A 24,494-nucleotide genomic window follows, 5' to 3' on the forward strand; every position below is an offset into this window, starting at 1 on the left:
TGTAAGCTCCTCTGGTACAGAGACTGTTGTGACTGTGTGGGAGGGGATATTAGAGTGTAAGCTCCTCTGATGCCGAGACTGATGTGACAGTGGGGGAGGGGACATTAGAGTGTAAGCTCCTCTGATGCCGAGACTGATGTGACTGTGTGGGAGGGGACATTAGAGTGTAAGCTCCTCTGGTACAGAAACTGATGAGACTGTGGGGGGGAGGGGGCATTAGAGTGTAAACTCCTCTGCTACAGAGACTGATGTGACTGTGGGGGAGGGGACATTAGAGTGTAAGCTCCTCTGGTACAGAGACTGATGTGACTGTGGGGGAGGAGACATTAGAGTGTAAGCTCCTCTGGTACAGAGACTGATGTGACTGTTGGGGAGGGGACATTAGAGTGTAAGCTCCTCTGGTACAGAGACTGATTGGCTCAGTGATCTCTGTACAGCGCTGTGGTATATGTCAGAGATATATACAGTAAATGTTTAGATGCAGAGATTGAAGTTATTGCTTTATTTCTATAATAAAATAAAATAACACAGAATAAGTCGCGGAGATATTTTGCGTTCTCGGGTCTCTTTATTTACAAAGGTCGTCAATTTTTTATGATGTAATTTGTATAAATTTATTTCTTTCATATCAAAACATTTCCTGGCTACAAAATAACGCACCGTAGAAAAGACAGATAAATATTTTTATTGATTGTTCGTCGGCTGAATGTGTTGTTGGGATCGGCAGATTGTAGAAGATCCGGCACAGGGATTCCGGGACAATCTCATGGATCGTGCAGCTGCTACAATGTATAAATGTGATTTCTGCAGATTCTATGACTGGCACTTGGAGCGGAGCGATCGTTCTTCTGTGATGGCAGAATTCGGATACTTTGTATATATTATTTCCTCAGAATGAAGTCCTCGGCTATACGAAGCTCTCCTCCATGTTGGAGCAGAGGAGGAAGGAGTCCACCAGTCGGGGTTTGACCAGCTGCTGTAAGTCGGAGTCTTCAATGCCGTCAGGATGCGCCGCCGCCAACCTGCGCAACACCGCCTGAAAAATACCAATAAATCATTACCAGACATTGTTTTCTTTTACTGTTTCAGTTATTGGATGCGAGATCAAAAAATACAACATCTGATTATTATAAGTTTACTCTAAATGATACTCTTTTTGGCTAACTTAACCACGTGCCGACTGCCGACCAATCAGCGCAGTTATACGGCGGCAGGTTCCCGCGAATCGGCGTATCTGTATGGAAGTTCGCGGGAGCGCTCCTGTGGGTACGCCTGCCCCACCGGAGGCGTGCGCCCACACCCACTCGACAGTGGGGAAGCCGAGGCATGGGCCCGGTGGCTGCGATTGCCGCCGGGCACCCGCAATCACTCCCCGTGAAGAGAGAACGGCGGTCTGCTGTTGTAAACGCGGCAGACTGTTGTTCTCTCTGATATCAATACAGAGATTCTCCTATTTAGGATCACAGGTCTCTGTGTTGATAATACAAGCCCATCCTCCCCACAGTTAGAAAGCACCCCCTAGGCTCACACTTAACCCTTTGATAGCCCCTTCCCTGCCAGTGTCATTAGTACAGTGCCAGTGAATATTTTTAGTACTGATTACTGTAGTAATGTCACTGGTACCCCCAAAAGTGTCAGTTAGGGGGCTGATCTGTCCGCCGCTATGTCGCAGTCCCACTAAAAATCGCAGATCTCCACCATTACTAGTAAAAAATAAATAAAAATGACATAAATCTTTCCCTAGTTTGTAGACGCGATAACTTTTGGGCAACCCAATCAAAATACACTTATTGGGGTTTTTTTCTTACCAAAAATATGTAGCAGAATACAAATTAGCCAAAAATGATGAAAAAACTCGATTTTTAATTTTTTTTTAAGAATGTTCTATATCAGAAAGTGAAAAATACAGTTTTTTTTTTTTTTAATTGTCACTTTTTTTGTTTATAGCACAAAAAATAAATAAAAAAATCGCAGAGGTGATCAAAAACCACCAAAAGAAAGCTCTATTTGTGGGAAAAAAAGGACATACATTTTATTTGGGTACAGCGTCGCACGACCGCGCAATTGTCCAGTAATTAACGCAGTGCCGTATCACAATAAATGGACTGGTCATTAAGGGGGAAAATCTTCCGGTCCAGAAGTGGTTAAAGTGGACCATGTGACGAACGTCCCTTTGCCTGGGCGTTCACCACGGGCTCCTGGAGGAGTGCGGAGGTTCGCCTCCTGCTCACTGACTATGGCTCACAGGATTGACTTGGCTCGCCGGATTTATTTCTACTGTTCCGGCACCAAACCAACCCACGGACTGCGGACCACCTCTGGGCTTATTAACCTATCCATACAATGAGAATATGGTTTAGATTACTTCAACTGGGACAGTAATATTTATCCAGAATATCCCTCAGGAAATCTATAATACAATAATTACACTGTATCAGAATGATAGAACATTGGATGAATTTGCCTCATAGACTATTGTAGACGGTCGCCATGAAGTCTCTGACTCCTAATTAATCAAAGCATTGCTTAGATGTGGATTCCATGTACTTCAATGTAGGAGACGGACATTCTGCTACTGGGGTCTCCTGCTATTTTCTGTATAATAAGGTGTTCTGTGTTTATACTTAGGATAATGTGTAATGTACTTTGTTGCAGTGCTGAGTTAATTAGCATCTTAGTTATAACATTGTCTGGGTCTGGATTCCCATTCACCTATTGTTTCTGTCCAGATATCTAGGTAATTAGCTCAGGTTATGTTTCTGTATAAAATTTCATCTGCTGAGTCATGGCGACGTAGCATTTTGGGGACATTTTGTGGGTGTGTTTATGGGAGTGGCATGGGCGTGTTTACTATGTCTCTGTATTGTATAAAAGTTGGCCATTGACCCGGGATTAAAGAGATTCGCTTTACCCTTCATCAAGTCTAGGCTGATGTTTGGGGAACCGGGAGCTGTAATCACTTCATCACTCGGGATTTGGGAGACTTACATCGGATTTACTCAGCCGGAGTATTGGGGATCCGTTACAGACTTCTCATCAGATTCTCTCATGATAAGTGCAGCATGCTCAGTAATGTGTCAGTGTGACCCTTCCAGAGATCACAGGACTCCCCCTGACCACGCCTTCATCTCATTTTCTTTCCAGAAGAACGGCACTATCTTTGTTCAGGCATCATCCAGTGTCACTTCCTGGACAGAGATGGCGGCTCAGAGATTACACATTCATGTAAATTCTGGTGCCTGTGCAGATCTTGGCTGTGTTCACAAATGTCTAATGCAGATTAGCCCCCTGCTGCAGCCTCTCACCTTATAATGTTGCAGTCTGATGACTCGGGGGAGGGGATACTGAGGAAATGCCTCCTCCTCCTTCTACAAAGTTACAATGTACAATCTGATCACTGGGGGAAGGGAGACTGAGGAAATGCTTCCTCCTCCTTCTACAAAGTTACAATGTACAGTCTGATCACGAGGAGAGAGGAGAGACTGAGGAAATGCCTCCTCCTCCTTCTACAAAGTTACAGTGTACAGTCTGATCACTGGGGGAAGGGAGACTGAGGAAATGCCTCCTCCCCCTTCTACAAAGTTACAATGTACAGTCTGATCACTGGGGAAGAAGAGACCGAGGAAATGCCCCCTCCTCCTTCTACAAAGTTACAATGTACAGTCTGATCACTGGGGGAGGAGAGACTGAGGAAATGCTCCCTTCTCCTTTTACAAAGTTACAATGTACAGTCTGATCACCAGGGGAAGGGAGACTGAGGAAATGTCTCCTCCTCCTTCTACAAAGTTACAATGTACAGTCTGATCACTGGGGGAGGGGAGACTGAGGAAATGCTCCCTTCTCCTTTTACAAAGTTAAAATGTACAGTCTGATAACTGGGGGAGGGGAGACTGAGGAAATGCCCCCTCCTCCTTCTACAAAGTTATAATGTACAGTCTGATCACTGGGAGAGGAGAAACTGAGGAAATGCCCCTCCTCCTTCTACAAAGGTACAATGTACAATCTGATCACTGGGGGAGGGGAGACTGAGGAGATCCCCCCTCCTCCTTCTACAAAGTTACAATGTACAATCTGATCACTGGGGGAGGGGAGACTGAGGAGATCCCCCCTCCTCCTTCTACAAAGTTATAATGTACAGTCTGATCACTGTGGGAGGGAAGAAAGTGGAGATGCTTCCTCCTCTTTCTGCAAAGTTAAAATTTTCTTTTTTAATTACTGGGGAAGGGGAGACTGGAGAAATGCCCCCACCCCACCTGCAGCAGACTCATGGCATAACCTCAGTCTAGGAAAAGTCATTGGACTTCAAGGAGATTAAGGAGAAGCAAACCATAAAGACGGTATATCAATGTTTCCCATCATACTTAAAGATGGCAGCAGCAGCCAATCACACATCAGGATTTATTCTAGTATATAGCACTCTGCGCTTCCAGTGCAGTAACCCTGAGGAGGAGGTACGGGGATTCCTGTAATTTGAAGTTTTTTATGAAGTCTTCTGGAGGAGACAGTGAGCCTATTGCAGGAGCAGAGGGTCCAGGTTTTACAGTGCCAAGTACGGTTGCCATGGTTGCAATGCTGACGTTTATCATTAGTGGCTCCAGACTGAACTTACATTTTTATTACATTAAATGACAAAAGATCTTTTGCTAATTTTTGGATAATGTTTTTAGCCGAACTCAAAGCAAACAAACATTTTCTCAGACACGGCTACGCAATTTGTGAAGCAGATTGCCGTTTTCTGTATACAAATAAATAAATAAATAATTTGTGACAAAACGCGTAGGGTGGAGCGGGAGTGATCCTGGATTGGCTGGCTCCTTGAGGACTGCAGGGATCCTTGTCTCAGGATATTTGGTCACACTCCTCCCGGACAGCACTGAATCCCATGGGTGAGGCCCCCTGTTTGGTTTTATCTTATATGAGCAAATTTTTTTTTGTTTTAATAAAGTGTTTGGTTTTTTAGCGGTGAGCACTATGATTTACTTCTCTTTCTTTTCAGCTGGAGAGATGATTATCCTTTGCGGTCAATTTTATCAAGTAATGTGGTTGTGCCTCCAAATATGCTAAAAGTGACCTTTGTGGTGAGGTTTTCACTTTCTTCCACTGATACCAATGATGGGGCACTATTCCTCCCACTGACACCAATGATGGGGCACTATTCCTCCCACTGACACCACTGATGGGGCACTATTCCTCCCACTGACACCAATGATGGGGCACTATTCCTCCCACTGACACCAATGATGGGGCATTATTCCTCCCACTGACACCAATGATGGGGCACTATTCCTCCCACTGACACCAATGATGGGGCACTATTCCTCCCACTGACACCACTGATGGGGCACTATTCCTCCCACTGACACCAATGATGGGGCACTATTCCTTCCACTGATACCAATGATGGGACACTATTCCTCCCACTGACACCAATGATGGGACACTATTCCTCCCACTGACACCAATGATGGGTCACTATTCCTTCCACTGACACCAATGATGGGACACTATTCCTCCCACTGACACCAATGATGGGACACTATTCCTCCCACTGACACCAATGATGGGGCACTATTCCTCCCACTGACACCAATGATGGGACACTATTCCTCCCACTGACACCAATGATGGAGCACTATTCCTCCCACTGACACCAATGATGGGGCACTATTCCTCCCACTGACAACAATGATGGGACACTATTCCTCCCACTGATACCAATGATGGGACACTATTCCTTCCACTGATACCAATGATGGGACACTATTCCTTCCACTGACACCAATGATGGGGCACTATTCCTCCCACTGACACCAATGATGGGACACTATTCCTCCCACTGACACCAATGATGGAGCACTATTCCTCCCACTGACACCAATGATGGGGCACTATTCCTCCCACTGACAACAATGATGGGGCACTATTCCTCCCACTGACAACAATGATGGGACACTATTCCTCCCACTGACACCAATGATGGGACAATATTCCTCCACCCATTGACCACAGGCACTATGTCTTTATTTTACTTTCACTGACCACCAGTCCGGGTCCCCTAACGTGTGAAGGACAATAAAGGGGCCCTTTGCTTGGAGACTCGGGCTGTAGGGGAAGGTGGGGGATGTAGCCTTTTCCCTAGGAGAACACTTTCATTGAAGAAGTGTGATTTTGTACCTCTGGGATATCTGTTTTTCTTCACTTGGGATTATTTATACATTTCGGATTTGAATATTTAATCAGCAATGTATTTGTTGTCACTTTTAAACATATTCACACATTTTTGGTGCATATTTTTTTCTATTTAGAGTATTTTCTACATACCAGACAAGCAACCAGGACGGCGTCACTGCTGTACCTCTCCTCTGGATGGCGGCAGAGAGCAATGAGACGGGGGATGCCTGCAGGAAGAGGTGACATCTCCTATTATACGGTTACATTAGTAGCTTTGCAACTTTCATTAAAATAAAACATGAAAGTGATTGGAATTCCTGCACAGTGATGAGATCAGAGGTCAGCGTATTCGCAGTATATATCACCCGCAGTGTGGTACGTACAGTTACACTCTATGGCAGCGCGGGCGATGTCGGTATGGCGGCCCAGGCGGGCGAGTGTGACGGCCGATTTCTGCAGGACTCGCTCACAGGCTGAGATTTCCGCTAAACTCCCACTGAGAGGCTTCTCCTCCAACATCTGCACCAGAAGCTCCACCCCTGGCAGGTCAGAGACACAATGTCAGTACAGGATGTATAATATGATGAGAAACTTTTATTTCATGAAAAGTGCAAATTTACGCAAAGTTTTGTTTTTTATTGTGAATGGAGAGGTGAGAAACTCCAACCCCATAGCTCCGCCCAGGTTTCCCAAACCTCTAAGAAGCACAGTCCACAACAACGAATACAGCCATAAAGATGTCAACGCATTTCGGCCATTCAGGCCTTACTCATGACTTCCTGATAAAAGTAGAACTATAGGCAGTGCTGTATTTTGGCCTAGGCCAACAAGGCCCAGGCCTAGGGCAGCACTTTTTAGGGGGGTAGCAAAAAAGCCACCCCCCCTCCACCTGAGACTCTTTTGGCCTCTGGTTGCTAGAGCCGCCTCTCTCACCTCTTTCTCTCTCAACCCCCTCCTCTCTCGCTCTCTCTCACCCCTCCTTTCTCTCTCACCTCTCTCTCTCACCCCCACTCTCTTTCTCTCTCAACCCCTCCTCTCTCATCCCTGCTCTCTCTCACCCATTCTCTCTCTCACCCCCTCTTTTTCTCTCTCTCACCCCTCTCTTTCTCTCTCTCTCTCATCTTCCCTCTCTCTTATCCCCCCCTCTCTCTCTCTCTCTTTCCCTCACCTTCCCCCCTCTCTCTCTCTCTCATCCCCCTCTCTCTCTCACTCCCCCCTCTCTCTCTTACCCCCTGTCTCATCCCCTTTCTCTCCCCCCCCTCTCTCTCATCCCCCTCCCTCCCTCACCCACCCCCCTCTCTCTCTCTCTCTCACACCCCTGTCACCCCTCCCCCCCTCGTGAGATGTCAGGGGTTCATGCTGGGACTTGGAGTCCTTCAATTTTGGAGGGAGTCACATCCGTTAAAAAGGAAGTAGTGGAGCAAATGTACATAGGAGTCGGAAAGGGGGCGCCCAATTTTAGTCTTGCCTAGGGCAGCACCAAACCAAAATACACCACTGACTATAGGCAAAACTTTTTTGTCATTTTGGATAGAGTAAGGGAAGGGTTTAGTTACTGTTTTTTTTTTTTTTTGCCATCTGTGTTCCATTGGGGGGATTTCTCTTCACTTCCTGTCCCATAACCCAAACAGGAAGTGAGAGGAAATCCCTGCAAATTAACCACTTAAGGACCAGGCCAGTTCTGACATTTATTGTTTACAAGGTAAAATCTGTATTTTTTGCTAGAAAATTACTTAGAACCCCCCAACATTATATACATTTTTTTTAGCAAAGACTCTGGAGAATAAAATGCCGGTCTTTGCAAGATTTTTTTGTCACGCGGTATTCGCGCAGCGGTCTTTCAAACGCAATTTGTGTGGAAAGAATACATTTCACTGCATTTAAAAAAAAACTAAACAGTAAAGTTAGCCCAATTTTTTTTCTATAATGTGAAAGATAATGATACGCCGAGTAAATAGATACCTAACATGTCACGCTTCAAAATTGCGCACGCTCGCGGAATGGCGACAAATATTGTTACTTAAAAATCTCCATAGGCGACGCTTTAAAAATTTCGTTAACTTTAAAAAATAAAAATATGGGAACAGGCAACCACTGACTAAATACATTGTAAAGAGTGGAGAAATAATGAGGTATAACCAGCACCGCTCAGTCCATATAGGACTGCTTACCTCCACAACTGTGTGCGATTCAATGCGATCAAGAAAACAAGAAATAAAATCATCAGAGGTTTAACCACTTTACCGCTGCTCACTAGAGCTCTACTGCGGCAAAGTGGCTCGATAACGTCTGGCGACGTAGACTTACGTCGCCAGACATTCCCCTCTCTCGGCGGCGCGCGTGCGCCACTGGAGGCTCGCTCCCGCTGTATTCATTCACAGCGGGAGTCGGGCCAGGGGAGGAGCAGCGGTGATCACTGCTGCTCTTCCCCAATCATCGGGGATCGAGTGTGGAGATCCTCCTGCTTGTGTAAACAGAGCGGGCGGATCTCCTAAGTGACAAACAGTGACAGATTTTAGGATTCAGCATAGCTGAACATGTGATCTGTCCTTCTGTCACACAGTCACCTCCCCCCACACGCCCACACACGTCAGTAAGCACCAGGCATACATTAACCCCTCCCTCTCCAATAAAATTAACCCCTTCCCTGCCAGTGTCATTAGTACAGTGACAGTGCATATTTATAGCACTGATTACTGTAGTAATGTCACTGGTACCCCCAAAAGTGTCAAAAATGTCAGTTAGGGGTCCGATCTGTCTGCCGCAATGTCGCAGTCCCGCAAAAAAAATCGCAGATCGCCGCCATTTTGCGTTTAAAAAAACACCAAAAACGACAAAAATCTTTCCCTTAGTTAGTAAACGCAATAACCAATCAAAATACGCTTATTGCGATTTTTTTTTACCAAAAAATATGTAGCAGAAAACAAATTGGCGTAAAATGATAAAAAAATTTGATTTTTACATTTTTTTTGCGGGGGGGGAAATTTCATATAAAAAAATGTGAAAAATATTGTTATTTTTTCAAAATTGTCGCTCTTTTTTTGTTTATAGCGCAAAAAGTAAAAATTGCAAAGGTGATCAAATACCACCAAAAGAAAGCTCTGTTTATGGGGAAAAAAAGGACGTAAATTTTGTTTGGGTACAGTGTTGCATGACTGCGCAATTGTCAGTTAAAGTCGCACAGCGCCGAATCGCAAAAAGTGGCCTGGATGTAAGACAGCAAAATCCTCCGGTGGTAAAGTGGTTAAATAAAAAAAGAAAGGCCCCCGAAAGAGTAGTTGTAGTGAAGAACCAGCTGGTCCTCCATTACAACCACTCTTTCGGGGGCCCTTTTTTTTTTTTTGATCGCTTTAAAAAATTACCAGTTTGGAGTTACAGAAGAGGTCTAGGGCTCAAATCAACGATCGTGGCGATACCTGACATGTGTGGTTTGAACACCGTTTACATATGTGGGCGTGACTTGCTTATGCGTTCGCTTCTGCGCATGAGCTCAGAGGGACAGGGGACTTTACATTTTTTTTTTCTTATTTATTTTACCTTTTATTTTTAATTTTTACACTGTCCCTTTAAAAAAAACAACAACTTTTTTAAATCACTTTTCTTCCTATTACAAGAAATGTAAACATCCCTTAGAAAATAATAGAAAATAAAAGAAAGTAATAGAAATTAGCAGGATAGGTCCTCTTTAATGTGAGATCCGGGGTCAAAAAGACCTCACACCTCACATCTACACTAAAAAGCAAAAAAAAAAAAAAAATGTAATTTTTTTCATCATGAAAAAAAAAATGGGCCCCTTAAGGTCGTTTGGAGGAAGTGACGTATGACGTCGCTCCAGTCCTCCAAGGCCATAGAGTGCAGTGGGGGCCAGCTTGCCCTCACTCGACTTCCCGCCTAGGAGGGGAAAGGACCGGATCGTTTTCCCCGCTACTGACGGCTCCGGTAAGTGGGGAAAATAACCAGGAAGCGGTGGGGGGGGGGGCACACCTCTCCCGCCGCCTATAAAAGTAATCTCACAGCAAATCTGCCCCTGGCCCCACCCTTAAGTTAAAGCGGACCGCCTGCCCTGTAAAAAAAATACCGGGGTTATGACAGCTATCTGCTCTCTGCTGCCATCCTGGTATTTAACATCAAAGTAGCGACGTAAAACTGCGGCGGGGGGTAGGGAAGTGGTTAGGGGAACTCCTTGGGGACCCCCCAGGTCACCAGAACCAGTGTCCCCATTGGAAGATTTCTCTTCTATTACTTTTTTGGTGGACAACAGAAAATTTGGGATTTTCTTTTACTTTCACGTACAATGTTAATAATAAATTGGAAAAATATAGATGGTGAATCTCCCAAACAGAGACACAGACAGCAATAAAACCTGACAGGGGGTCTAATTCCTCTCCAATCTGATGCTTAAAAAGACAAAAAGTTTTTTTAGCTGTGCTTTGATCGAGAAGTCAGGTCTGAATAGCCGAAACGCGTTGACATTTCTACAGCTGTATTTCTTTGCACATAAAAATAACCACAATGTACCGATGTGCCGGCATCTTTTTGTGAAAGGTGGAAACCCCCTTCTTATACACGGCTCAAAAAAATGAAAGGAACACTTTGAAATCACATGAGATGTGAATGGGGACAAATGTCATGCTGGATATCTAGACTGGTATGGACTGGGTAATGTGTTAGGATCTATACTGGTATGGACTGGGTAATGTGTTAGGATGGTATGGACTGGGTAATGTCTTAGGATCTATACTGGTATGGACTGGGTAATGTCTTAGGATCTATACTGGTATGGACTGGGTAATGTCTTAGGATCTATACTGGTATGGACTGGGTAATGTGTTAGGATCTATACTGGTATGGACTGGGTAATGTGTTAGGATCTATACTGGTATGGACTGGGTAATGTGTTAGGATCTATACTGGTATGGACTGGGTAATGTGTTGGGTTCTATACTGGTATGGACTGGGTAATGTGTTAGGATCTATACTGGTATGGACCGGGTAATGTGTTAGGATCTATACTGGTATGGACTGGGTAATGTGTTAGGATCTATACTGGTATGGACTGGGTAATGTGTTGGGTTCTATACTGGTATGGACTGGGTAATGTGTTAGGATCTATACTGGTATGGACCGGGTAATGTGTTAGGATCTATACTGGTATGGACTGGGTAATGTGTTAGGATCTATACTGGTATGGACCGGGTAATGTGTTAGGATCTATACTGGTATGGACTGGGTAATGTGTTAGGATCTATACTGGTATGAACTGGGTAATGTGTTAGGATCTATACTGGTATGGACTGGGTAATGTGTTAGGATCTATACTGGAATGGACTGGGTAATGTGTTAGGATCTATACTGGTATGGACTGAGTAATGTGTTAGGATCTATACTGGTATGGACTGGGAAATGTGTTAGGATCTATACTGGTATGGACTGGGAAATGTGTTAGGATCTATACTGGTATGGACTGGGTAAGGTGTTTGGATCTATACTTGTATGGACTGGATAATGTGTTAGGATCTATACTGGTATGGACTGGGTAATGTGTTAGGATCTATACTGGTATGGGCTGGGTAATGTGTTAGGATCTATACTGGTATGGACTGGGTAATGTGTTAGGATCTATACTGGTATGGGCTGGGAAATGTGTTAGGATCTATACTGGTATGGACTGGGTAAGGTGTTTGGATCTATACTTGTATGGACTGGATAATGTGTTAGGATCTATACTGGTATGGACTGGGTAATGTGTTAGGATCTATACTGGTATGGGCTGGGTAATGTGTTAGGATCTATACTGGTATGGACTGGGTAAGGTGTTTGGATCTATACTTGTATGGACTGGATAATGTGTTAGGATCTATACTGGTATGGACTGGGTAATGTGTTAGGATCTATACTGGTATGGGCTGGGTAATGTGTTAGGATCTATACTGGTATGGACTGGGTAATGTGTTAGGATCTATAATGGTATTGACTGGGTAATGTGTTAGGATCTATACTGTTATGGACTGGGTAATGTGTTAGGATCTATACTGGTATGGACCGGGTAATGTGTTAGGATCTATACTGGTATGGACTGGGTAGTGTGTTAGGATCTATACTGGTATGGACTAGGTAATGTGTTAGGATCTATACTGGTATGGACTGGGTAATGTGTTAGGATCTATACTGGTATGGACCGGGTAATGTGTTAGGATCTATACTGGTATGGACTGGGTAATGTGTTAGGATCTATACTGGTATGAACTGGGTAATGTGTTAGGATCTATACTGGTATGGACTGGGTAATGTGTTAGGATCTATACTGGAATGGACTGGGTAATGTGTTAGGATCTATACTGGTATGGACTGAGTAATGTGTTAGGATCTATACTGGTATGGACTGGGTAAGGTGTTTGGATCTATACTTGTATGGACTGGATAATGTGTTAGGATCTATACTGGTATGGACTGGGTAATGTGTTAGGATCTATACTGGTATGGGCTGGGTAATGTGTTAGGATCTATACTGGTATGGACTGGGTAATGTGTTAGGATCTATACTGGTATGGGCTGGGAAATGTGTTAGGATCTATACTGGTATGGACTGGGTAAGGTGTTTGGATCTATACTTGTATGGACTGGATAATGTGTTAGGATCTATACTGGTATGGACTGGGTAATGTGTTAGGATCTATACTGGTATGGGCTGGGTAATGTGTTAGGATCTATACTGGTATGGACTGGGTAAGGTGTTTGGATCTATACTTGTATGGACTGGATAATGTGTTAGGATCTATACTGGTATGGACTGGGTAATGTGTTAGGATCTATACTGGTATGGGCTGGGTAATGTGTTAGGATCTATACTGGTATGGACTGGGTAATGTGTTAGGATCTATAATGGTATGGACTGGGTAATGTGTTAGGATCTATACTGTTATGGACTGGGTAATGTGTTAGGATCTATACTGGTATGGACCGGGTAATGTGTTAGGATCTATACTGGTATGGACTGGGTAGTGTGTTAGGATCTATACTGGTATGGACTAGGTAATGTGTTAGGATCTATACTGGTATGGACTGGGTAATGCGTTAGGATCTATACTGGTATGGGCTGGGTAATGTGTTAGGATCTATACTGGTATGGACTGGGTAATGTGTTGGGATCTATACTGGTATGGACTGGGTAATGTGTTGGGATCTATACTGGTATGGACTGGGTAATGTGTTAGGAAGGAAAGGATGCCACATCATTTGATGGAAATGAAAATGATCCCCCTACAGAGGGAAGAATTCAAAGACACCCCGAAAATCAAAGTGAAAAAATGATGCGGCAGCCTCATCCACTTTGCTGAAATGTCATTGCAGCAACTCAAAATGGTCCTCAGTATTTTGTATGGCCTCCACGTGCTTGTATGCATGACTGACAACTTCGGGGCATGCTCCTAATGAGACGACGATGGTGTCCTGGGGTATTTCCTCAGGCCACCCTCATGAAGTCTGTTTCTGATTGGTCAGAGACATTCACACCAGTGGCTGCTGGAGGTCATTTTGTAGGGCTCTGGCAATGCTCATCCTGTTCCTCCTTGCACAAAGGAGCAGATACCGGTCCTGCTGATGGGTTAAGGACCTTCTATGGCCCTGTCCAACTCTCCTAGAGTAACTGCCTGTCTCCTGGAATCTCCTCCATGCTCTTGGGACTGTGCTGGGAGCAGGGGCTGACTGGCAACTTTCGGCCCAGGGGGCAAGTAAAAACTACAGGCCTATGACTCGGCCCCCACTCCCCCTTTTTTCATCCTCCTGACCTCCATTCCAGGCTAAAGCTCCGCTCCAGGTACTCTCTACTCACTAGCCGAATTGGGGTTCCCCACGGGGCCAGCAGGGGGCAGTTGGGGGGAGCTGGGACAGCTCCGTCAGGGCTGCTTGGGGGGGGAGAGTCTCCAGTGGGGCATGGAACAGGCCTCTGCTCAGACACAGTTTACACCATCCATACTGGTGGGGAGGCCTGCGCTCTGTCCTTGTCTTCATCCCGCACTCAGTAGGTCAGCAGTGGGGACTTTTTACTTCTCTTCACCAGGAATCCTTTAGGCATGTCTGTGGCAGAAGCAGAGCAGCTTTTTTATGGGGAAATCAAAGCGGCCCGGGGGGCAATTTCCCCCCTGCCCCCTGGCCCAGTCCTCCCCTGGCTGGGAGACAGCAAACCTTCTGGCAATGGGAGGTATTGAAGTGCCATCCTGGAGGAGTTGGACTGCCTGTGCAACCTCTATAGCAGGGATCCTCAAACTACGGCCCTCCAGCTGTTGCGGAACTACACATCCCATGAGGCATTGTACAACTCTGACATTCACAGACATGACGAGGCATGATGGGAATTGTAGTTCCTGAACAACTGGAGGGCCATAGTTTGAAGAACCCTGCTCTATAGGGTCCAGGTATTTCCTCACGCTACCAGTAGTGACACCGACCCCAGCGAAATGCAAAACTAGTGAAAAACAGTCAGAAAAGAGGAGTAGGGAAAAAATGTCAGTGGCCTCCACCTTTAGAACCATTCCTGTTTTGGAGGTCGTCTCATTGTTGCCCATCTAGTGCACCTGTTGTTAATTTCAATACCACCAAAGCAGCTGAAACTAATTAACAACCCCCTCTGCTACTTAACTGACCAGATCAATATCCCAGGAGTTTATTTGGCTTGATGCGGTACTCATAAAAAACTCATAAAAAAAGCGATCCTGTCATTTTTTTGAGCAGTGTTGTCTGTTGGAGAGATTCACACTCAGACTTCCTATTTTGTCTCCAGGATAAGAAGTGAAGGAAATTTTCCAAGAAAAAACAAACAAACAGCTGAGGTTCTAACCATTCGAGCTCCAAGGGCTGTTGTGGCCCTATATCTGCCATTCCCTGAGCACCCTTAGTTTGACTACCAGTCCCACCAGGTACCACCCTTCTATCTTAGGATCCTTGGTTTGTGGTCCCCATCATCTCATTAGTAAAGAGCCACCAGGAGCTCCCCATCAATTCTACACAATTTGACCTAATTTGGTGCTCCGTAAAACGCACTCTTTTATGGAGTGGCCTGGTTCTGATTTCCATTTACTTCAATGGAACTTCCTGTTAGGAAATTTGGAAACTTCAAAGGCTTGCAAAATTTTTAAAGAGATTGACAACTGACTAATCTCCATTCATTACAACCTCATTGGAAGGCTGGGATGTCATACAAGGTAGAGACCCAGCTAATGAATAATATGCAAAAAAAATTGATATATTTATAAAGTATCATGCCTTACAAGAAAATGATAGAATATTAATAATATTAACCACTTAAGCCCCGGAAGATTTTACCCCCTTCCTGACCAGGGCCTATTTTGCGATTCGGCACTGCGTGAGTTTAACGGACAATTGCGCGGTCGTGCGACGCTGTACCCAAACTAATTCGACGTCCTTTTTTCCCCCACAAACAGAGCTTTCTTTGTGTGGTATTTGATCACCTGTGTGATTTTTTGATCATGCGCTATAAATAAAAAAAGAGCCTCAATTTTGCAAAAATAGCAATATTTTTCACATTTTTTTATATGAAATTCCCCCAAAAAATTTAAAAATCAAAATTTTTTAACATTTTAGGCCAATTTGTTTTATGCTACCTATGTTTGGTAAAAAAAATCGTAAAAAGCGTATTTTGATTGGTTTGCACAAAAGTTATTGCGTTTACTAACTAAGGGAAAGATTTTTATCATTTTTGTTGTTTTTTTTTTAACTAGTAATGGCGGCGATCTGCAATTTTTGTTTTCCAGAACTGCGACATTGCGGCGGACAGATCGGACCCTTGACTGACATTTTTGACACATTTGGGGTTACCAGTGACATTTCTACAGTAATCAGTGCTATACATATGCACTGTTACTGCAAAATTACACTGGCAGTGAAGGGATTAACTTTTTTGAGAAGGAGGGGTTGTGTGTGTCCCTAGGGGCGTGATTCTAACTGTGATTGGCTGTGGCTTGAGCTGTAAGAACAGAGATCAACGGTCATACATAGTAGAACCGTATGATCACTATTCATACACAGGGAAGAATGACAGGCGGCTTTGTTTACATCATCTAACAGACGATCGCGAGTGACCGGCAGACATCGGGTCCGCTGGGCACACGCGCGGCGGGGGGGGTCCGTGACCGCGCGGGAGCGCGCCTCCGGCGGCGCTCGCTCGCTCCCTAGACCCTCACAGGCTAGCGACGTAGCCCTACGTCGATTTGCCTGTGAGGGGCTGACCGCCACAGTAAATAGTCATGCGGTGGTCAGCAAGCGGTTAATAAAAAATCAAATTATTTACCATTCAAATTGAACCCAAGCAATTTTTTTTTTTTTTTTTTACATTTTGGAGTGTGTGAAAGGGATATAACCTGATTTTGTGAGAGGAAATATCCCCCCGCTACCTGTCCCGGTGACCACATAAATTTTCCCAATGGAAACACCAATAAAACCCAGAAGAAGATTTATACATCCAAATCTGTTCCAAACAATAAAAAAATGTTTAGCTGGAGATCTAATTTAAAAACAAATCTTTGATATGGATGTGAGCAGAGAAGACTTTAGGGGCAATGTTATAGATGGGTAATTTCAGAAGGAGAGACAAGAACCAAGAGGAAATATAAGACAATTTACCATTCTCCTGAAGGATCTCCTCAGCACATGGGTCCAGAATCGATAAATTGGCTAAAATTGTCACAATCTGAAAAGTTTGTAAAAAAAAAAAATCATATTAATGACTTGAGACTTTTATTTTTCTAGACATAAATGTCATTGCTTTACACAGATTTATAGGTACTGCTATAGGTGCAAAACTCACCTTCAATCTGGAGGTGTCCCCCGCAGTACCTCTTCTCCACTGATGTCCTCAGACTCCCAAGTTGAATGACACCCAGTGCCATTCAACTGGATAACTGGGGACTTGCTGTGAGTGCAGGGCATCATGGGCCACCCCACCTAAAGGTGAACCACCAAGAAGCCCTCCATTCACAGTGCAATAATTCAGAGAGCAGCACTGGTGTCTTCAAGCCACCACCAGCCTCAGGACCAATGAGGACCACCCACCGCTGGGAGAAGATCTAAAGAGAAAGATAACCCAACCCGTCGAACGATCAACTTGAAAAAAATCGAAATACGGGTAACTAAAAGGTAAGTAAAAAAAAAAAAATACACATGGTAGGCCACAAGGGAGTATTGTTTTGAGAGGGGGGCCCCAAAGCCCAAAGTTTGGCTTTTATTAGTAAATATCTTGATCATGGTTTGTACCAGAAACATACGTTTAGTGTCATCAGAAATGGAACAAATGCACAATAAAATTTAGGTTCTAAGCTCTGTTAGTCCCCTAGGGTGAAGAAAATAAAATGGTATCACCTGAAAGAGAACATGGCTTTGTTTTACCGCGTCCTTAATGAATAAATCACACTGGTTTAACTATGACCACTTTAGATAAACCACGCCCACTTCAGATAAACCTCACCCATTTTAAATAAGCCACACCCACTTTGTTGCGCAGTGAGACATGCACCGCAACACTCTCCCTATGTCTCATTTGGTTTTCCACGGAGCTAAAGGTGGCAAACCAAGGTCCAATGGACAGCAGCCAAAATTCCTGTGCCACCAACCTCGGACACAAGAAGATAGTGATAGGAAAAGTGGGGTACACTCTGGCTTCTCTTTACCTTGGGTGCTAAAAGAGCTTGTCTTGCCAACTGGAGGTTTTCCATCTTTTTTTTTTTGAAAGGTGTTTATTTATAAATTTCCAAAAAACAATACAGAACAAAAACTCAAAGCAATGTCAATGAAACCTATCAGGTCATATACAACTAATCCGTGGAAAACATTGCAGCGTAGATAAGTCAACAACAGGCCAACGGGGCCTAGGGGGGAAGGAAGGGACAGGGGGACCTCAAAGACAGGGTTGCATAGGAGCCGTAACGGCAACCGTGGGACATGCCTAGCAGGGCATCATAAGTGGTCCCAATCCTAGGGTAGACGGGGGAGACACCCAGCCAGTCACGACTGACACAGACAAAGACACACCCACACTCACACTCACAATCCGACACACACACTCACACGCATACACCTTCCCCTACCCTCAACCGTCCATCCCTGAGGGGGAACAGTAAGTACATTACATTCGGGTCATATCAGCCTTAACTCTCAGGGGACCGCCACGGTCTTATTCAGCAGACAAGCTGGAAGGCAGAGGGGTATCCGCCCAGAACGAATCCTCCACATCAAGCCAAGGCTGCCAAACTTTAGAGAACTTGCCATGACACCCTCTGCTCTTATAGATCAGTTTATATAGCGGCACATCTTCACGCACAATAACATATAACTGCTGTACTGTAGGCGGTTCAACACTTTTCCAACGTAACAATATAAGTTTCCTAGCATAAAACAGTAGTATGTGGGTCAGGGCCCGGGCATGTACACGTTGTACAAAATCATTCAATATTCCTAACAGGCCTACCTCCGGCTGGGTGGGACCGGCAGGTGTAATTTATCATTAAAAAAAGCGAAAATAGACATCCAGTAACACTCAAGTTTTCCATCTTTACACAGCAATCCACTCTCTATATTCTTAAAATTACAAAAAAATAGGTAAAAAGTCCTAAACTGTTGGCACTTGTAGCTCATTTGGAAAAGTACTAAAAAAGTGTCATTATGTGGAGTCGTCTCTTCTGTCACTCATAAATAGAATTTAGCTAAAGAGGGAAAAAAAAAAAAAGGAAAGATTCTTTAATCCCACAAGGTAACAACGTAACTAGATGCACCAGCCGCATTCATTACCGCCGAACGGCACCCGATGACTGAAGGTTTTCATCAATATAATCATCAAATTTCAAATGCAAAAAAATATAAATGTGATTGCGAGGTTATCATAAATGTTTCAATTACATATCCCTAATTATAGTGTATACGGTGATGTTACCTTGGAGGGATTGAGCCGGAGTTATGATTTCATTATCTTTTAGGAGTAAAACATGCAGTTATCAGCGGTAAAATTTCCCCCTCGTGACTTCCATTCCAACTTTATCCCGTAATTTCTCTCAACAGCTTTTATAAAGTGGGGAATGAAGAAGTTTAGAGATGGATGGAGGTGTGGAAGGATGGTGGCTGCCAATGTGGAAGAGCATCTTCATAAAACTTATGGGGGGGAAGGGGAAGTGTCTACGAAAGGATTCAACTTTTGGATAGTTTGTGGTGTTTCCATTGCTTGTTTACAACGTCTTTTATTAATGTATTTTTGACTATAAAATAAATTTTTTCACAATTTTTATCTTTAAGCCCAAGGCTTGGTTCACACCTACAGGTGTGTCTAAGTGCGGGCACATTTCCACGTGTTTTCCATGCATTTCCGTGAGTTACGTGTAGGGCAGCCCATTCATGTCAATGGTCTGCTCTACATGTAAGAAGTGAGGAAAAGAAGTCACTGACTCTGGCATTGGTGGCTGCTCATTCCCGAGCCCCGCTCTATGCGTCCATAAGACACAAAGAGCTGGGGCTCAGGCCCGCCTCCACTCGCTCCTCACTGGCTGTGATTGACAGTCACTGACTCTGGCATTGGTGGCTGCTCATTCCCGAGCTCCGCTCTTTGCGTCCATAAGACACACAGAGCTGGGGCTCAGCCCCGCCCCCACTCGCTCCTCACTGACTGTGATTAGCAGCAGTGAGAGCCAATGACCCCCGCTGTTGTGTCTCTTACCATGTAGTCTGGTGAAGGGGCCCTCTTCAATCATATGACATAATTTACCCATTTAAGGAAATATTCTACTTTCTGGAGGGTGATGGAGGAGTAAAACATGCAGTTATCAGCGGTAAAATTTCCCCCCCTCGTGACTTCCATTCCAACTTTATCCCGTAATTTCTCTCAACAGCTTTTATAAAGTGGGGAATGAAGAAGTTTAGAGATGGATGGAGGTGTGGAAGGATGGTGGCTGCCAATGTGGAAGAACATCTTCATAAAACTTATGGGGGGAAGGGGAAGTGTCTATGAAAGGATTAAACTTTTGGATTGTTTGTAGTGTTTCCATTGCTTGTTCCCATCGTCTTTTATTAGTGTAGAGTCAATTTTTGACTATAAAATACATTTTTTCACTATTTTTATCTCTAAGCCTAAGGATTGGTTCACACCTATAGGTGCGTCCAAGTGCGGGCACATTTCCACGTGTTTTCCATGCATTCCCGCGAGTTGCGTGTAGGGCAGCCCATTCATGTCAATGGGCTGCTCTATATGCGAGAAATGCGGAATAAAAAGTCACTGACTCTTTCCAAAAATGAGTGGCATCAAACGGCATGGTGCTGCAGCACTATAGATTTTGGTGTGAGTGACACACCACACATTTACAGAGGCATTGGGGTGCTATTAACAACTAACGCATCTGCTAAATGGCAGCGTGTTGTGTTGGGAAAGCCCGCGATTGTTTGCACAAGTTCCCGGCACACATAGATGTGAACTTAGTCGAAGATGAAACACACAGGTGGATAAAGAAAATGGTTTTATGGCACTTTTCCACTACAAGTGCTGGCTCGGCTCCACTTAGCCCCGCTTGGCCCGGTTTGGTTTTCCACTGCATGGTACCGCATGGTACGGTGTTGGAACAGTTCGGTACGGTTTGGTACGGTTTGCTTTTCCACTAAAGTAGTACTAAAGTAAGTGGGTGGGATAACAACGATTCTCTGACCAATCAGTGGCAAGTAGTGACAAACAGTCAAGGCTGCATGCAAAGGATTGTGGGATATGGTACCGGTATGGCCCTCTTGGAACCACAACTGAGGTGGTACTGTTTATGGTACTGTTTAGAGAGCCGTACCGTTCGGTTCCATGTAGTGGAAAAGCGCCGCCGTACCGTACCGAACCGTTCCTACACCGTACCATGCGGTACCATGCAGTGGAAAAGCACAAAAGCGAGCCGAACCATTCATTTCCATGCAGTGGAAAAGCACCATTAGATTACTTTGAAGGCCAGGAGGCCTACAATCTGCTGAAGAGGCTGGTCATGGTTGTTACACTTCATCAAAGGTTCAAGTGTATATGATTATCTCTGTGTACTTCCTATGGAAGGCCGAGCTCTGATTCTTTCCCTGAAGTGATATATAAGGGGCACTTGCTTCTTTAAAGAAACTCAGGTGGTGGTGGTGGTGTCCATGTATGACCAGTTGTTGGAGTGAACTTAGGGGTGAGTTTTGAGGAGCACCCAGTAGAAATTTCATGACATTTTAGGAATGTTGGTTCATATTTTTATTGATATAGAGTAGGGCTGCACCATATTGAAAAAAAATCACATTGCGATATTTTTTTCCCCAACTATATATATTGCGATATTTTTTTGCGGCGGATCCTCTTCGTTGTGCATTTTTAGTAGTGCAGAGTTACTACAGCATGCCCCCATTCAATGCAGAGTTACTACAGCATGCCCCCATTCAATGCAGAGTTACTACAGCATGCCCCCATTCAATGCAGAGTTACTACAGCATGCCCCCATTCAATGCAGAGTTACTACAGCATGCCCCCATTCAATGCAGAGTTACCACAGCATGCCCCCATTCAATGCAGTGACCAGCGTGCCCCCCATCAATGCAGTGACCAGAGTGCCCCCCATCAATGCAGTGACTAGCATGCCCCCCATCAATGCAGTGACCAGCATGCCCCCCATCAATGCAGTGACCAGCGTGCCCCCCCATCAATGCAGTGACCAGCGTGCCCCCCATCAATGCAGTGACCAGCGTGCTGTGTTCCTTTCAATGCAGAGAGACTTACCTAAGGTACAGAGGCGTAACTAGAACCTTCAGGGCCCCGGTGCAAGAAACCATGAAGGGCCCCCCCTGACCCCTGGCCGGGCCCTTCCATTCAAGCCTGGGGATCTTCTCACTGACCCTGGGGCCCTTTACTCTCGTTGTGGGGCCCTTTTTTACAGTCCCGCAGCGGGACCCTTTAACAAGTTCTGCAGTGGGCCCCCTTCCTGCCATCTTGGGGCCTCCTCACGGTGGTGGAATGCCAGGGCCCGGTCGCAAGTGTGACCTTTGCGATCCTGGAAGTTCACCCACTGGTGTCGGTAGTTTATATTTTTTGGTATTTTAATTGTATTATTTTTTATCATTTTATTTTATTTTTTTACAATGTCACTGACTATGACTCTGTCCATTTAGAGAAGGAAGGAGCTGGTAAATTACATATTTACTGACCCCTTCCTGGTTCTCTATTGTGACACAGCCAGCAGGAGAGGGGAGGGAGCACAGTGGGGGGGGGGGGGACCGGGGGAGCACACAGGGCCCAGAGACAGCGGAACACAAGGGAATTGGATAGGAGGAGTGGCGGGGGCAGCATACAGAGCAACCAATCTCCTCCATTTTACTCCTGCAGCTACAGGAGGAAAAAGGAGGACAGTGATTTCTCTACATGCTGCCCCCACTGCCCCCTCCTATCCAGGTGTACAGGGGAGCCACACGGGCCCCCTGGAGCATGGGGCCCGGTTGCAATTGCAACCCCTGCAACCCCTGTAGTTACGCCCCTGCTAAGGTAGAAGAACACAGCCTGACATCCGTCCCACATGTTCAGTCTGCCTTGCAGTTAGTTCTCCTGACCGAGCGGTGAGCGATGTGAGCACAGCGAACCAATCATGTCGTGAGTAGCGGCACAGCGAACCAATCAGGTGTGCAGGCACGTGTGATTGGTTTGCTGTGCCGCTGCTCACGGCGCGCTGCTCACCGCTCAGTCAGGAGGTCTAGCTGCAGGGCAGACTGAACATGTGGGACGGATGTCAGGCTGTGTCCTTCTACCACCACTGTAAATCCCGACTTCTCTGCCTTCCCTATCGCATGTTCCGGCGATGTGACTATCGCCCATGCTCGCAGCACGATATTGATATTCACATCGACTATCCTTCAGCCCTAATATAGAGAATCAAGAAAAGCCAATGCATTTTAGGGGGAATTGCCTCCGCCTTCTTCAGGGCTGAAGCCATTAATACGGTTGGACTAGGGGTTGGGATTGAATTGACATACCCGAAATGAGGTTTGGTTTGAGTTATCGGCTAAGTTATTTTGCAATCTTCCAATGGACTCGCCTCAACAACCCCAAAAGCTTTACACCTAATATCCTAATGTTCTATTTTGAGACACCAGCACCAACCAAAACTGGAAGAAGGTTTAGTCTAAATGGCCCATTCACTGTCCTTGATGGAGGACTCTTTCTGTATTAAATCCAAAAGTGTGATAAATATATGGAGCAGCGCTTAAAAAAATTGAACTCAATTAGTACCAATATTCCAGATCTATCCGTCTCGTGCTATCACACACAAAGCAGTTGTTGGATAGAACCTACCTGGTCCCGAGCGTAGGCAGTATTGACTCTTTGCTTGTCTGAACATGCATTCAGCAAGATTTTCACAGCACCCATCTGTAAGATCATCTCACAGGCCAGACTGTCGAAAAACGTGATATTGGCCAACGCAGCAGAAGTCAGCAAACACGACTCTCCCGTGGACGCATCTTCACACAACTCTACAAACAAGAGCACAAACTCTTCTGCTTACTACAAATGAGATGTGTTTACTATTTTGTTCCTTTAAACCCCCAGAAAAAGCAGCTAACACACATCGGACCTTCAAGATCTTTTACATTTAACAATAAGTGTTACATACAAGGCCGCTGATAGGGGGGGACCACCAGCCCTCTTGTAGAGGGCCCGAGCACACAGGGGGGCCCACACAGAGAGGGGGATTAGTGATGGACAACAATTACAGAAATCTTCTTCCAGCACCTGAATCTGATCTGTCCCTCTCCCTGCTATCAGCTTTTATATGTCCCTCACTAATCCCCCTCCCTCCTATCAGCTTTTATCTGTTGAGAAAGAGACAGTCGTCCCTCACGAATCCCCCTCCCTTGTGTGGGCCCCCCTCCCAGCACTTATCTCTGCTCAGGAGTTTATTTGTAACTTTGTTTCTCTCTCTGTCTCTCTGATCTCTGAGCTCCAACTGCCCAGCCTGTATATTTTTCTCATCTCATCTTCTTTTTTATTTAACATAGTTTTTTTTTTAGATTTAGCAGGAATTATGTGAGTTATGTTATATTTGTGTCTGATAATAGTGATTTTGTTGTAATTTTAGCTAAATATATCTTTAATATTTTCTTGGGGGGGCCCTGCCAGGTAGTCTGTACGGGGCCCCGCGATTTCTAACAGCAGCCCTGATTACGTATAAAAGATGGAAATATAAAACATTAACTCGGCCGTAAGCTTTTTGTGAAACATTTTTGTTACATTAAAAAAAAAAAAATGTGTTTTCTTATTTTACTTATTTTCTATATACAGTATC

General features: G+C 44.8%; 1 protein-coding gene across 1 annotated transcript in view; it reads right to left on the reverse strand.

Moving 5' to 3' along the window:
- Window positions 1-858: 858 nt before the first annotated feature.
- The window catches only part of INSC (INSC spindle orientation adaptor protein), a 180,186-nt gene continuing 156,550 nt past the window's right edge, over window positions 859-24,494 (reverse strand). Inside the window, 5 exon segments of the mRNA XM_082269791.1 lie at window positions 859-1,036; window positions 6,322-6,398; window positions 6,555-6,710; window positions 16,810-16,876; window positions 23,504-23,682. Of these exon segments, the coding sequence (XP_082125917.1) occupies window positions 908-1,036; window positions 6,322-6,398; window positions 6,555-6,710; window positions 16,810-16,876; window positions 23,504-23,682 (608 nt within the window). The 3' untranslated portion in view covers window positions 859-907.

The sequence above is a fragment of the Pelophylax lessonae genome (assembly GCF_965119305.1).
Source record: "Pelophylax lessonae genome assembly, chromosome: 10".
Taxonomy (NCBI): Eukaryota; Metazoa; Chordata; class Amphibia; order Anura; family Ranidae; genus Pelophylax; species Pelophylax lessonae.